This window comes from Coregonus clupeaformis, chromosome 10 (assembly GCF_020615455.1).
Source record: "Coregonus clupeaformis isolate EN_2021a chromosome 10, ASM2061545v1, whole genome shotgun sequence".
Taxonomy (NCBI): Eukaryota; Metazoa; Chordata; class Actinopteri; order Salmoniformes; family Salmonidae; genus Coregonus; species Coregonus clupeaformis.
The window spans coordinates 44,134,201-44,149,705 of NC_059201.1; the positions used below are offsets into that span (position 1 = coordinate 44,134,201).

The window sequence follows — 15,505 nt, forward strand, 5'->3', positions numbered from 1 at the left end:
GGACTACACTGAGTGTTAGATATAACGGGGTCTTAGAGTGTTATAATGCTATATATCACGTACTGTACAGAAGCCTGCTGTAAGTGTTATTAACATGACAAAGATGCTATTGAAACTGTGTATCATCCAATGATTTTGGGGGGGTGAATAGTTATGCACGCTCAAGTTTTCTGTTTCTTTGTCTTATTTCTTGTTTGTTTCACAAAACAAAATATTTTGTATCTTCAAAGTGGTAGGCATGTTGTGTAAATCAAATGATACAAACCCCCAAAAATCTATTTTAATTCCGGGTTGTAAGGCAACAAAATAGGAAAAATGCCAAGGGGTTGAATACTTTCGCAAGCCCCTGTATATACATCTACACATTCCCTTCTCGTCAACCATCGATATTTTCACAAATGTCATACTTCACAAAGTCTTAAGAAATTAGTAGCATGTTTGATTATTAAACCTAGCCAAATCAAAGATGACCTTTCTCTTTAAAAAGTGTTTGTTCACTTGTATATACAGACTCAGTTAACCAACCGGGACCAATAGCATGACCGTCATGTTTTTGTTTCCACCATGTGGTGTGACAGGTGTCTGAACCATTCATCCATTTCTCTGAAATACTGTGTCTTCCATCACCCAAGTCCTGGTTAAAGCACAACTTCAAAGGTCCATCTTTTGTGCCGGACCTTACTCAATATCTCACTTCAGAGGCTTTCTCTGCATTCTAACATGAGTCAGTCAGATTGACCTGTAATTCTAGTAATTCTAGGTAGTGTTTTCTGGACCAAACAGAATGGCCCATCTCTCTTTCCACATCAAGACTTTCCCAGATCCAGTGCCTCTACGTCTCATCAGCTCTACATACAGGAAGTAGTGTGTGTTTTGGAAACACTTGCCCACAATGCCCTCCCAAGTAAAAGGTCCTCTGTAGCTCAGCTGGTAGAGCACGGCGCTTGTAACGCTAAGGTAGTGGGTTCGATCCCCGGGACCACCCATACACAAAAAAAAAATGTATGCACGCATGACTGTAAGTCGCTTTGGATAAAAGCGTCTGCTAAATGGCATATAATTTTTTTATTATAAAAAGGCATGGGGTGGATTATATTCTGTAGTATACTTTTCTAATCCACTCAGACCAAGTGAAGGGTCACATAAGCCTCTGTTACACAACGGAAAGTATATGTATTGTTTATGTCAGGACCTTTGGGAGAGTGAGAGACTTGCTGGACCTGCTTATCTCTAGTCCTGTAGAGATGGTGGCTGAGCGAGAGAGTCTACAGGGGGCCAGTGTCTCTGTCAAGGAGGTTGTTGCCCCAGGCTGGTATCTCCATGTCCCCCAGGGGTCTGTCCTGCTCTGACTGCTTGGCCAGGAGGGCCTTCTTCTGGGCCTTGGTCATGGGGAGATCCTCTGAGGGCGTGGTGAGGATGGACAGTCTCTGAGGAATAAGAGAGAGGACAGAGGAGCATTTCAAAGAGAGACCACCAAAGGGATGAGACGTACAATAACTGGTGATGTTTGCAGAGCATTGTTTGTTTGTCTTCTTTTCTTAGTTGGTAGAAGAAACAACACCATCAGTGTGTAATGGGGAGTAAATGGGGTTTGGGTTATGGTTCTGATCATTGTATAAATAGAGACATAACTAGCGATAACAACAAAAGTGGTATCTGCCACCTTTTAAAAGATCTGAAGTTTGGAATTGATAGTGAGAAATTAACCATGGCCTCTCATGACCATCGCTCCATCTTTGGAGGATGTACTCAAAGACTTAGCCTCTATCGGTCGACCTACGTAGCTAGCAATAGTTAGGCTACCCATGATATATTGCTATTTTTGTTGTTGCTTTTGGAGCACTTTAAGATGCTTTTCTGTTATGAAACTCCAGTGCTTGACTTGGGCTGAAACAGGTGCCGGTACTCATGTTGTGTGCCGGTACTGTTTACATTTAGGTGCAGGAGCTCCACAAGACTTTTGAGCTAATATTCTATAAGAGGAACAGGATCTCAAGCAGTTGAACATTTTAGGTGCTGGTACTCAGCTCCTGCCCAAGTCAAGCACTGTGAAACTCTATAGAAACGTAATAAATGATGTCACTATTTACCTGTCGCAGTGTACCAGGAGTGATGCTCACGATGTACACCATCCATAGCGGAACCATGAGTGTGGAGGAGAGAGTGAACCACCAGCCAATGGCGTAACCCCACCAAGGATACTGAAAGGTGTTGTTGAACTTCAGCGGGGTAAACTTGATCAAGGAGAAGACTAATGTAGCCTAGAACAAAAGATATGGTAGGAGGTTGTATAATAAACATTGAAGAACACATTGTCTTTTCCGATAGCATTGTACTAATTATAACATAGTAGGGTAACAGTGAGGGTTGAGTGAGGACAGAGATGAACAAGATAAGGTCAAGAACAAGGTTATGGTTTCTCCAGTACATTTAGGTCAGGCTTCTGGTGAAGCATTTATAATGAACATAAAGTTAGGATGATCTACATTACATAGGTTACACATAGACACCATTTGATTTCTATTTCTCTGTATTGTCAACTTATTAACTTTTGGTTGTCTGTAAATCACTTGTATTACTGTGACATCAACATCATGTTTACTATAACTATAATTGGAAAAATAACAAATTAATTTGCTGTTGAGAGTGGGGTGTAAAGAAGTCAAACTTACAGTGCAGATGACTGGAGTAACATACTTCAAACAGTACTTAATGAGGGGTAATGGTCGATAACCGATCATGTCCTCTATATTATCGTACAGACGGTCTGCACCTGTGGAGTAAGCATATCAACAGGAACTCAAAATCACAGCAGTCAAGAAAAGGGTTTGGTCAGTTGGTCTGTCAAATACCCTGTCAAAAACCCAGTTGGTCTGTCAAATACCCAGGTAAACATTCTCAAACCACCAAGTTACAGACAGGTTCAAACAATTGCAGATTAGGAAACCTGGACAAGATCTCTAAGGCAGGGTTTCCCAAACTCGGTCCTTGACATATTTTAGGACCACCTAAAAAGCAACTCCATGAGAATAACACATTTTTGACCAACATGTCAGATAGAACCTTATAGTCCCAAGGTCACGAGGTGTCGTTTCACATCAATGTCCAAAGTGACAATGTCTGCCAGAGGAACAGCTTGGATAACGCCATAAACACCTCGAACAGAAACATCCTGAGGGAAGCTGACCTGCAATTAGGGTTTCTGTGATTGATTATCTGTGATTGATGGAATGGGTCCATGCAGGGTCTTTTACCGCTCCTTGCTATCCGGGATCCTTGGGACGTTCCTACCCCATTGAAGTTGACATTTAAAATGGTTAGGGTTAAGGTAAGGCTCATGGTTAGGGTAAGGGTAGGGGTTAAGGTTAGGGTTTAAGGTAGGGACGTCCCAAGGATTCCAGATAGCACTGACCGTCTTTTACTATGATGTCCTACAATGATAGCGGTAACACTTTACAATAACTTACATTAAAACGCCTTCATAAATGTTTGTAATATAATACAAGGTTTAGATAGCTGGCTAGACTAACTTACCTTGCAATCTATAACATATTAGCTGATATGGGCTAATTGGGTGACTGTCAGTGACTGACATAACAAGAGGAAAACTGCGGATGCACTAGCACATTTAAAAATGTCACGTTGTGTATTCTACCATCTTAACTAACAGTAAGTTGAGACCCCGACTAACTTTGAAAAAAAGTGCTTGCGGCCCTAAGCGGCCTCTAATATACCTAGAAACTGCACTGGGAGCAGGCAGGGCTAACTCACCATAAACCCAGCTGATACACACTGACTGTAGTATAGCGAAGAGAAGGAGAGTCATCCCACTGCAGGCATAGTAATCAAACAGCTGGAAGATATACAGGCCACCCTGCAAATAGAGGAGGGGAAGAAAGAGAAAGAAAGTATAAAGTACAGTCTCACTGAGCACAACAATAAGACTATAATCTAACTCCATAGTGTACAAAACACTCAGACAATGATCGTAAGTGTGTCCAGCGGTCCAATCGCTTACGGAACAATTCTGCGGAACGAGTTATGTTCCCTTAAGGGGGGTATGTTGAAACACAGGGATATGTTGAAACAGATTACTTGAGAGGTAGATTATCAATCATATATCTGGTTACTGTCATGATTGATCTAATAACGATGGCCTTGAAATTCTATATTTTATATCCTATATCCTTATAGAATGATGACTTCAAATGACCTCTCACCTCTGTGACCATGACCAGGCCGATGAAGAAGCTACCCACACTGATGATGATGAGGAGGATTTTACGCCGATGGCCAACCAGGAAGAAGGAGGGATACATGTCTGAGATAGCTGTTATCAAAGCCTCCAGACCTACAAACTGAAGAAGAGATGATGGGGAAGTTTAGTGGAAATTCTCTTCTTTGAAATACTAGCTACTCCTTCACAGCTTCACGTCCATTGAGTTTAGTGATGATTGTAGCATCTATTGTAAGTTATGTAATTATCCGTCACTAAGCAAATATTTCATAGGCCTTCAGGGCCACTCTAACACACCTCACTGTCTAACCCCAGTAGGATGATCATGATGAAGAAGAAGATGGCCCAGAGTTGGGGTACTGGCATCATGGCCACGGCACGAGGGTAGGCGATGAACGCCAGGCCAGGACCTGTGTGCAGCAACACAGGTAAACTCATTACTGAACTCTCAGGGGCAGGGAAGAGGGAATAGTTAGATGCTAAGACACCTGTCTTGTAACAAAGCAGAACATAAAAGGGTTTGTTCATTTGTTCATTTGTTTATTCATTCATTTATTAATTAATTAATTCATATCTCACTGCTGCAACACTTACCTGATTCGGCCACGGTTGAGATGTCTGTCCCTTGTTCATAAGCCATGAAGCCCAGTACAGAGAAGATAGCAAAGCCAGCCACAAAGCTGGTTCCGCTGTTCAAAAGGCACAGGTACACACAGTCCCTAAAAATAGATTAACTTCCCTGTTAGTCACAACACAAAGGCATCCAAATGAATTACAATATGGAGATCATTGTAGTGTATTGAGATTATGATGGTGTTAAATGTTTTTTAAGTGGAACTGAAAGAATGTTGATTTTAGTATCAAGAGGGAATGTTTTAGTGTAACGCCACATACAACAGACAGGAAGTGTGTTGTAGACAGGGGAGACTGGTGATTGGCCAGAAGAGGGAGCATCTTTTTGCATTGTTTATAAGTAGGGGTTAAACGAAGAAGAAAGTCAGAGCAGCCATTAGAATTGGAGGACACTGCTCTCCAGACCTCGCGAGTCTGTAAACTTATGCTGTAAGCTTGTGATAATGAATAAAGACTTCTAATCAAGGTACAGCTTAAGCGGACTTCTTTGTTTGACAGCAATAGCCACCGGCAGCCGACGCGACACGACATCATCAATCTTTCCAGACACCCTACCATTTCAGTCATTTAGCAGACACTCTTGTCCAGAGCAATTTACAGTTATTGAGTGCATACATTTTCATACTGGCCCCCCGTGGGAAACAAACCCACAACCCTGGTGTTGCAAGCACCATGCTCTACCAACTGAGCTACAGGGGACTACCCAACCCAATAATTATGTGCACAGGGGATGTTTTTGCAGGCAAGAGAAAACGTTCTGCCTGCACATTTGATCTAGCAAGGCACATTTACTGTCAGTGTACTTCATTCTTCCACTCACTTGTAACAGTTGTTGTCATACTTGTTGTAGCTGCCAAGAGCAGTCAGACAGCCGATGCAGATAGCATAGGAGTAGAAGATTTGTGTTCCAGCATCCATCCACACCTGTGAGACACACCAGAGAGAGACACAATAGTCTTCATAGTTTCAGAGTTTCGATACACTAGTCTCATCCCAGGGTATCAGAGGCGAATTCAAATGGTACCAATTTTGACCTTATAATAGGTCAACAGGAAATGCATTTGCTTTGAAATTCAGATTCCTCTTATTGTTATCAGGTATTGATATTGTAACAAATCTGATGTTCTTAAGATCGCAAACTGTTCCTCCAAGGGAGTTAAGTGTCTTGGCCCAGTGGTTATGGTTGCTGCCCTTGGTCATGTAGACCAGGGTTCAAACACAGGCAGAGATGTTACCATTTGTCCCCCACGAATCACTACAGTATGTACGAATGGTTTTTGTTACACCTGAACTCAAATTATACATTGAAGTGTGTTCCTACCTGTGGGTCAGCGAGGCGGGCTGGGTCTGGGTAGAGGTAGAACTTGATACCATCTATTGCCCCCGGCAGTGTGAGTCCACGGACTAGCAACACCACCAGCATCAAATAGGGGAAGGTGGCAGTGATGTAGACCACCTGAGGGGAGGGGGGACCAGACCAGCATTACATTCCCTCAGTCTTTGGCTCATCCTAACAACTCTACAGTATTAATGGTGTCATCAGGCTGAATGGCAGAGATCCCACCTTACCTTCCCAGTAGACTTCACTCCTTTCCAGACACAGAAGTAACAGAGAATCCATGACAGTAGAAGACACAGAGCCAGCTCCCAGCGAACATTGCCTAGCTTGTCTGGACTGTCTGTTAGATTCAAAACTCTTCTCCTGAAAATCATATTTTCAGTTACAATCCCACCACTTGCTTTTCACCATTCTCTCAGCGCCTCCTAAGGCACATAGCCATTATTTCCATCTGTAAGGACTTAATAAGGAGTTGATCAATTGGAACGATTTTGTATACTCACTCCCAGAACTCTCTCACTGGCGATGTTGCGTTTCCTGCTACTGTCCAGTTTAGATGTCCCACTACTCTTCTGTCAAACTCCATGCAGGTTGCTGGTTAGGAGGAAATTACACAATAACAAGCAAGTCTCAGAACTCTCTGAATCTTTCCTGGATAAGGAGACATTTTTTTTTTTTTTTACATTAATCAAATCACTTGTCAAAAACGGAATATCTCAGTTTGAAGTGGTGTCCATAAATGTAAGATACTATCTATCATTTGAGCATGACAAAGGTACGTCACCATCAACAACCTGATCCCAGATCTGTTTGTGCTCTTGGCAATGCCAACTCCATTTCTGTCCTTGTCAATCCAAACAGGTTTGGCATGACAATGATTGACAAGCAGTTGGTATGATAGCACAAGCAGACTGGCTGGACTGAAGTACGTACCTGTGTTCCAGCTGTTTCTACATCTAGCCCAGGGGAGCTCAGAGCTGAATGAGGAGAAGAGGTAGAAGAAGGCCCACGCTAGGATGATGATGTAGTAGATGCTGGAATATAGAACCACCACCTGACTACCATAACCCAGTCCTGAGGAGGAGGAGGAAGAGGAGAAGAAGAAGAAGAAGAAGAAGAAGAAGAAGAAGAAGAAGAAGAAGAAGAAGAAGAAGAAGAAGAAGAAGAAGAAGAAGAAGAAGATTTTACGGACAAATATGGAGATGTAAATGTTCGGAAAATAAATGCTTCTTCTGTAACTGTGTATATCTTTGATGTGGATTAGACTCCTTTCAAAGTCACCAGCCCTGATTAATAAGTTATTGTGCCATTGCAACAAGATAGACGTGAGTGTTTGAACACAGGACAAGTGTCCTGAATGCACGTGTCATGTCACAGGAAGGACAATCACTTACTCTATCATGTAATAGCTCATGCATTAGTGTGAGCCTGTGTAATAATGTTGATGTTTAATCCAAGATTCATCCAATAACTTGAATGAAGTGTCTTGTTACTTTGATCCCTTTTCCATTTTTGAAGTTACATCAGGTCAGAAACAGACCAGTCATCCCCAGAGTGCCATTACAAGCAATATAGAATGTATCCTTATATTATTTCAAACTGGTAAAGCAATGTGATTAAAATCATGGTGGATTTACTTTTACAAATACAATAGTGCAATATCATTTACAGAAGGAAAAGCATGCATGTACTGTGCCTATATGGATAAATGTCAACCTCAACCAGCACATTCTTGACAAAGGCTCCAGACAGAAACCTTGAGTTTATGTGCTGAATACCAATTTAAATTGTATTGACATTGTTTTGGATTACAACGCTACTTTCTCAAGTTTGGATATTGCAGCAAGGAGTTTTCCTGAGTACAAATAGAACAAACAGACAAAGTTTGGTCTACAGTCCCTCTGAATGTTGTCTTTTCTTTGGGCACAGTTTACAGTACTAGGAAATCTTCACTTATCTGAAGGCTATAGCCTTTCTTCCTTCTAGCTATCAGGCACTCATGTCTATTTCACCAATATGGCATCCATATTAGGAAGTAAATGATATCAATGGTCAGGCAAACTCTGACAACTGAATTCCTAATATGGATGCAATACGTACAACAAGACCCCGTGGCCGCATTCATAAAGCATACCAGAGTAGGATGGCTGATCTTAGATCAGATTAGCCTTTTAGATCATAATGACTAAGCTTATGGACAGAGGGGACCTTATTCTAGATCAGCAGTCTTACGCAATGACGCTTTATGAATATGAGCCCTGGTATTTACCTTCAAACAGGGGGCAGATCTTCCTCCAGCAGGTGATGCTGCCCTGCGTGGTGTACTGGCCCAGGGAGGTCTCCAGGAGGAAGAGTGGAATGCCACAGGTGAACAGGAAGAGCACATAAGGGATGAAGAACACCCCTTAAGAACAAGACAAGTTAAACCACAAGTAAACATATGGCCCAAGACCATAACTTCATGTTTCACTTTACGTGAATGTGGTTTCACAAAACAAAAATGTATCCCCGAAGCCATCTCAATCATCTCAACAGAGAGGCATGTTTGTTCTACATAGCATATTTAGAAATGAGCGTAAAAAAAACATTGCAAAGTAGTGATGTGCATATCAGTATAGAGATTCTGGAAGCACTTAGAAGGTTTTGGTGCCTTCTGTGCACCCAGGCACGCACTGTTGTTTTTATGATAGTGCCTGCCAGATAACATCTAGCCCTATTGTGTCAATATCCCTATAATATTATAACAACCACAGATATGCTTATATCAAGCCATGTTTACACATCTCTTAATGATTGTTCCATTACCTTCTTGCCATTGTGTGATTTCAATATTAGCCTAAGATATGAAAATAACAATTCTGTACTGTCTCCACCACAATGAAGTTATATGAAGTGACTAGCTATTTTGCATTGATGATGTAAAAGCCAAAGACTCACCTCACCATACATTTAATGTGTGTTTAAATGTATGACCATGTAAAGATGTGATGTGATACTCACCTCCTCCATTTTTGTAGCACAGATATGGGAACCTCCATACATTCCCCAGGCCTATGATCTGTCCGGCCACAGCCAGGAGGAACTCCAGCTTGCTGGACCACTGTCCCCTGGTCTGGGTGCTTGGCACAGGGACAGGCTGGACCAGACCCATCTCCTGCTGGGCAAACTTATTGAACCTCAATTCGGGATCATTATGCTTCGCCATGACACTGAGGGAGACAAAGACAAAGGCTTTATGCAGTCAACACACATTTATCTAACATAGTCTGTATGCTATGAAGCCAGTATATGGACAAAGCAGTTGGTTTTTATGTAGTGAACAGTGACACACAGCAAACAGCTACATATGACTGCTACATATGACCAGCTACATATGACCTTCTACATATGAACAGCTATATATGACCAGCTACAGTACATATAACCTTCTACATATGACCAGCTACATACGACCAGCTAGAGTGCATATGACCAGCTACATATGACCAGCTACATCTGACCAGCTACTTATGACCAGCTACATATGACCAGCTACATATGACCTGTCAAGAAAAATTAAATAGGAGGAAAAAGGGAAGGTCCAGTGCAGCAAAACATGAGCCCCTTTTATTCAATAAATTGGATTTTCCTTTTGTCCAGCTCCTGTTATTACTTTGGATGTGCGTAAAAACCCCTCCTTTCAATGGAAATTAGTGGGGCACTGTTAAAATATACTGTTCTGAAGGTAAATTACAGCAATGTTGACTTATAACAGTGGAATCAACTGTTGTATTGTGTCTTATTTTTAGTAATTTAACAGACACTCTTATCCAGAGCAACTTACAGTAGTGAATACATATATTTTTGTACTGTTCCCCTGTGGGAATCGACCCCACAACCCTGGCATTTCAAGTGCCATGCTCTACCAACTGAACTACACAAGACATTATGAGAACACATAGATTTGTATTCTTTATTGATCCTGAAAAAAGTCACGGTTCCTGTACGCTGATCCATACTAGGGTCTATTCTAGGAGTAGCCTGAGTATCGGGAGTAGCCTAATTATCTGGGAATAGCCAATATATTTGGCATTGGCCACACAAGCGGTGAGATTCCAATTGAATCTGGTATTGTGAAGAGCCAGGGCGGCATCTCACTGCTTGGCAATGTGTACAGTGCATTCGGAGCGTACTTAGACCCCTTTCCTTTTTCACACATTATGTTATGTTGGTGCCTTATTCTAAAATTAATTCAAATAAAAAATTTCCTCATCAATCTACACATAATACCCCATAATGACAAAGTGAAAACAGATTTTTTTACATTTCTGCTAATTTATATATATATATATTTTTAAACAGAAATACCTTATTTACATAAGTATTCAGACCCTTTGCTATGAGACTCGAAATTTAACTCAGGTGCATCCTGTTTCCATTGATCATTCTTGAGATGTTTCTACAACTTGATTGGAGTCCAACTGTGGTAAATTCAATTGATTGGACATGATTTGGAAAGGAACACACCTGTCTATATAAGGTCCAACAGATAACAGTGCATTTCAGATATAAAACCAAGCCATGAGGTCGAAGGAATTGTCCGTAGAGCTCCGAGACAGGATTGTGTCGAGGCAAAGATCTGGGGAAGGGTACCAAAAAATTTCTGCAGCATTGAAGGTCCCCAAGAACATAGTTTGGAAACACCAAGACTCTTCCTAGAGCTGGCCGCCCGGCCAAACTGAGAAATTGGGGGAGAAGGACCTTGGTCAGGGAGATGACCAAGAACCCAATGGTCACTCTGACAGAGCTCCAGAGTTCCTCTGTGGAGATGGGAGAACCTTCCTGAAGGACAACCATCTCTGCAACACTCCACCAATCAGGCCTTTATGGTATAGTGGCCAGACGGACGCCACTCCTCAGTAAAAGGCACATGACAGCCTGCTTGGAGTTTGCCAAAAGGCACCTAAAGTATTCTCAGATCATGAGAAACAAGATTCTCTGGTCTGATGAAACCAAGATTGAACTCTTTGGCCTGAATGCCAAGCGTCACATCTGGAGGAAACCTGGCACCATCCCTACAGTGAAGCATGGTGGTGGCAGCATCATGCTGTGGGGATGTTTTTCAGCGGTAGGGACTGGGAGACTAGTCAGGATCGAGGGAAAGATGAACGGAGCAAAGTACAGAGAGATCCTTGATGAAAACCTGCTCCAGAGCGCTCAGGACCTCAGACTGGGGCAAAGGTTCACCTTCCAACAGGACAACAACACTAAGCACACAGCCAAGACAATGCAGGAGTGGCTTCGGGACAAGTCTCTGAATGTCCTTGAGTGGCCCAGCCAGAGCCCGGACTTGAACCCGATCAAACATCTCTTGAGAGACCTGAAAATAGCTGTGCAGCGACGCTCCCCATCCAACATGACAGAGCATGAGAGGATCTGCAGAGAAGAATGGGAGAAACTCCCGAAATACAGGTGTGCAGAAGGCTGTAATCGCTGCAAAAGGTGCTTCAACAAAGTACTGAGTAAAGGGTCTGAATACTTGTGTAAATGTGATATTTCCATTTTTTTCAATACATTTGCAACAATTTCTAATAACCTGTTTTTGCTTTTTCATTATGGGGTATTGTGTGTAGATTGATGAGGGGGAAAAAACGATTTAATCCATTTTAGAATAAGGCTGTAACGTAACAAAATGTGAAAAAGTCAAGGGGTCTGAATACGTTCTGACTGTACTGTATGAATGTTCAAATTCCACACTGTGGCACCAGTCTTGTTGCATTAGAGTAGGAGGGGATCAGCACTGCTTGGTGGGACTAGTGTAATTCTGTCATCAATGTTGCCTTTGTGTCCTTGCCTAGTATCCCTGTAGGAGTGGGACACATATAGTGGAAAATATGTGCTGCTGCTGCTACTACCATTATGGTGATTTCTGAAAATGAACACCCAGAACTTATACAGTTATAAGAAGCACAACCGTAAGGTCTGTTGCTAGGACAATGTGTTCTGAAAAGTTACCTTTGCCTTTACTATTTAAAGTATGAGGAACTTCCTGGGCATGCATCAGAGGAGGAAACTACTGTGACACTACTAGACACCCAGAAGACAACCCGCCAGAGCCAGGGTACGGTTTGTGATACTAAGAGTAGGTACTGACTGTATATCTTTGATAATCTAATATTGCTTGGTTCAATACAGTACAGCCTGTTTTAAATGAATGACAGAGTCGATAGAGAAGATGTAACAATTTATGGGCACAATAAGATAAATATAGAGTGTTACTACAGCTAAATATGAACGTTAATTGCAACATAGATATCTTTTTCAGGTCAGATTTTTGGGCTATACTCAGCCTTATCTCAGGGTAGTAAGTTGGTGGTCTATTGAAATCCCACTAGCGGTGTGGGGGCTGTGCTTTGGCAAAGTGGGTGGGGTTATATCCTGCCTGGTTGGCCCTGTCTGGGGGTATCGTCAGACAGGGCCACAGTGTCCCCCGACCTCCCCCTGTCTCAGCCTCCAGTATCTATGCTGCAATAGTCTATGTGCCGGGGGGCTAGGGTCAGTCTTATCTGGTGAAATTCTCCTGTCTTATCTAGTGTCCTGTGTGAACTTAAGTATGCTCCATATAATTGTCCCCCCTCTCTCTCTCTCTCTCTCTCTCTCTCTCTCTCTCTCTCTCTCTCTCTCTCTCTCTCTCTCTCTCTCTCTCTCTCTCAGAGGATCTGAGCCCTAGGACCATGCCTCGGGACTACCTGGCCTTTAGGTTTTATTTATTTGCACCAAAGAAAAGAAGTAAAAGACAAAACAGTACAGATAGAATTGGTCAAAATAGTGTGCAGGTGAGGTTGGAAGCCCAAAATGGCTTATACGAAAACCACACCACAAATATAAGAAAAATATTCAATCAGTTAAACAAAGCATGTAAATTAGAATTGTACATGATATACTCAGTATACAAGAAAAAACATGTTTGATTGTGTGTGTGAATTAGGCTACATGGATTATTGGGTAGTTTTGTTCATCATGCTGACCTCCAGTCTTCACTTGGCCTGATGACTCCTGGCTGTCCCCGTCCCCAGTCCACCTTGTCATGCTGCGGCTCCAGTTCAACTGTTCTGCCTGCGACTATGGAACCCTGACCTGTTCACTCTCTCTCTCTCTCTCTCTCTCTCTCTCTCTCTCTCTCTCTCTCTCTCGCTATTTCTCTCTCTATCTCTCTCTCTCCCTCCCCCCTCTCTCTCTCTCTCTCTACCGCACCTGCTGTCTCGACCTCTGAATGCTCGGCTATGAAAAAACAACTGACATTTACTCCTGAGGTGATGACCTGTTGCACCCTCTACAACCACTATGATTATTATTTATGAATGTTTGAACATCTTGAAGAACGTTCTGGCCTTAATGGCCATGTACTCTTGTAATCTCCACCCGGCACAGCCAGAAGAGGACTGGCCACCCCTCAGAGCCTGGTTCCTCTCTAGGTTTCTTCCTAGGTTCCTGCCTTTCTAGGGAGTTTTTCCTAGCCACCGTGCTGCTACATCTGCATTGCTTGCTGTTTGTGGTTTTAGGCTGGGTTTCTGTATAGCACTTTGTGACGTCTGCTGATGTAAAAAGGGCTTTATAAATACATTCGATTTTCTATGTTCACTGTTCATTTCTGAGTAGTCTCTGTGTCTAATATTTTAACATACTGTAGTGTTTCTTTTTTTTCTCTTAAGATTTGTAGCATGAATTATGAAAATAATATCTACCTCAAGAACCAGTCATTCTGTTTTCAAATCCAAAGCATGCGATAAGAGGACTTATACATGCTGTACAGTTGCACAAAACAGGAAGACACTGCTGCTCTCACTGGCACTGCTGAGCCTCCAGTCTGTAACCTTTGGCCTACATTCTGCAGCTACAACAAGTGTGACAGACTGCAGATAGAGAGAGAGCGAGAAAAAGAGAGAGAGCGAGAGAGAGCTACCACTGACTGAAGCCCCATGTCTGTCTCTGTCTCTTTATACAACTAGGGAGATGTCTAGGTGTTATCACAGCCCCCGCCTGCCAAGTCTGCTAGATTTCAAATACAAACAGTGATAAACAGTCTAAGTAAAAGGTTTCCTGATAGAAAGAGAGGTGAATAGAGAGCGTGCGCGAGAGAGAGAGAGAAAGAGAAAGTACCTTAAGGAGGAAGTTGTAGTTCTTTAGTCTGTTGTAGTAGTCTACTTCTCCATTAAAGAAGACTTGTTCTGGTCCCTTTCATTAGAAGCAAATCTAGAACCTGCGTTTCTCCCTGTCAAATGCCCTTTCCAGAACTAACAATGAGTGAACCCATGTGGAGAGTTTGGAGTGTGTGTGTGTGTGTCGGTGTTCATGCATCTGTGTGTTTGAGGCGGAGCTATTGAGTCAAGGCAACACTGGCTCCTTCAGTGAGGGGAAGAGGAGGGGATTTGCTCTGTGAAAGCGGCAACAGCAGGCGGGCTTCTTTTGAATGCTGAAGGGGCATGGATTTGTGGAATGTGAACAAATTAACTCTCTGCATTATAACTTTACAGTGGATGGAGGATAGAGGAGTGACAGAACTTGAACACTTAAATTAATAGGAAAAGGGGGCATAATACATCTAATGTACATCACTTGCAAAGCCTTTGAAATGTAATGGAGCGTGATGATGTTACATCTAGTTTGACAGATGTATCAATCTCTATATATTTTTTAATTTCCTCATACCAAAGTCCACTGATTCCAACTTTCTAAAATATGCTGTACATTATGTAGTATTTCAACATATCAGCATGATCAACAATTGCTGCTATTTTATTTTACTATGAACTATTCTGAATGTCAAGTGGTAATGCAGTGAACCTAATCATACATTTATGTTGGGGAAGTGCAGTAAATGTCAGTGCTTTCACACCAAAACAATGCACTTGTTGCCTCCACAAATAGCGGCAGTCTCAAAAACAAGGGATTGAGAACATGACATAGATGCTTTGGCTTCTCACCCTGACAATTGTGAATAATAAACAATTTCCCTTTGAGACTGTACATGCATTCATTCAAATATTTGTGGCGATTGTGAATATAAAACAATACATTAGTTTAATTCCCCTCTCACACTGTGCAAGCAGTCATCCAAATAACTTATGTGTATTTAAATCAAGAAGCACCTTTGTTCATTCTTCAAGAGTGCCTTGATGGGAAACGTAAGCCCCACTAATATTTGTTCTACATTATTCATTAACTGAGTGGTGGCCATCATCCCCTATGCTTTCCCTCCAACAACTACTGTCTGTTTGGTTGGTTGGATGGTGTCTAATGACTGTGGATGGAATCTA

General features: G+C 42.1%; 1 protein-coding gene across 3 annotated transcripts; it reads right to left on the reverse strand.

Moving 5' to 3' along the window:
- Positions 1 to 1,000: 1,000 nt before the first annotated feature.
- On the reverse strand, positions 1,001 to 14,545 carry LOC121575059 (sodium- and chloride-dependent GABA transporter 2). 3 transcript variants are annotated; one of them, XM_041887870.1, is made up of 15 exons: positions 14,349 to 14,545; positions 9,210 to 9,418; positions 8,479 to 8,613; positions 7,143 to 7,283; positions 6,713 to 6,803; positions 6,440 to 6,572; positions 6,192 to 6,326; positions 5,691 to 5,794; positions 4,832 to 4,956; positions 4,535 to 4,647; positions 4,221 to 4,358; positions 3,772 to 3,874; positions 2,673 to 2,773; positions 2,091 to 2,261; positions 1,001 to 1,427 (listed from the first exon to the last, which is right to left on the reverse strand). In XM_041887870.1, the coding sequence occupies exons 2-15, from the start codon at positions 9,412 to 9,414 to the stop codon at positions 1,266 to 1,268; spliced, it is 1,857 nt and encodes a 618-aa protein (XP_041743804.1). In that variant the 5' UTR covers positions 9,415 to 9,418; positions 14,349 to 14,545; the 3' UTR covers positions 1,001 to 1,265. The 3 variants fall into 3 exon arrangements, with proteins under 3 accessions (XP_041743804.1, XP_041743806.1, XP_041743805.1); XM_041887872.1 differs by lacking the exon at positions 14,349 to 14,545 and adding an exon at positions 13,934 to 14,339; XM_041887871.1 differs by lacking the exon at positions 14,349 to 14,545 and adding an exon at positions 13,217 to 13,251.
- Positions 14,546 to 15,505: the final 960 nt, after the last annotated feature.

Bases quoted from the DNA above. Each gene is read 5' to 3' on its own strand.
- LOC121575059 (XM_041887870.1), bottom strand. From the start codon at position 9,414: ATGGCGAAGCATAATGATCCCGAATTGAGGTTCAATAAGTTTGCCCAG. The intron at 5,795-6,191 runs GTAGGAACACAC...TGTGTCTCACAG, and splicing joins CCCGCCTCGCTGACCCACAG to GTGTGGATGGATGCTGGAAC. The intron at 3,875-4,220 runs GTGAGAGGTCAT...CTCTATTTGCAG, and splicing joins GCCTGGTCATGGTCACAGAG to GGTGGCCTGTATATCTTCCA.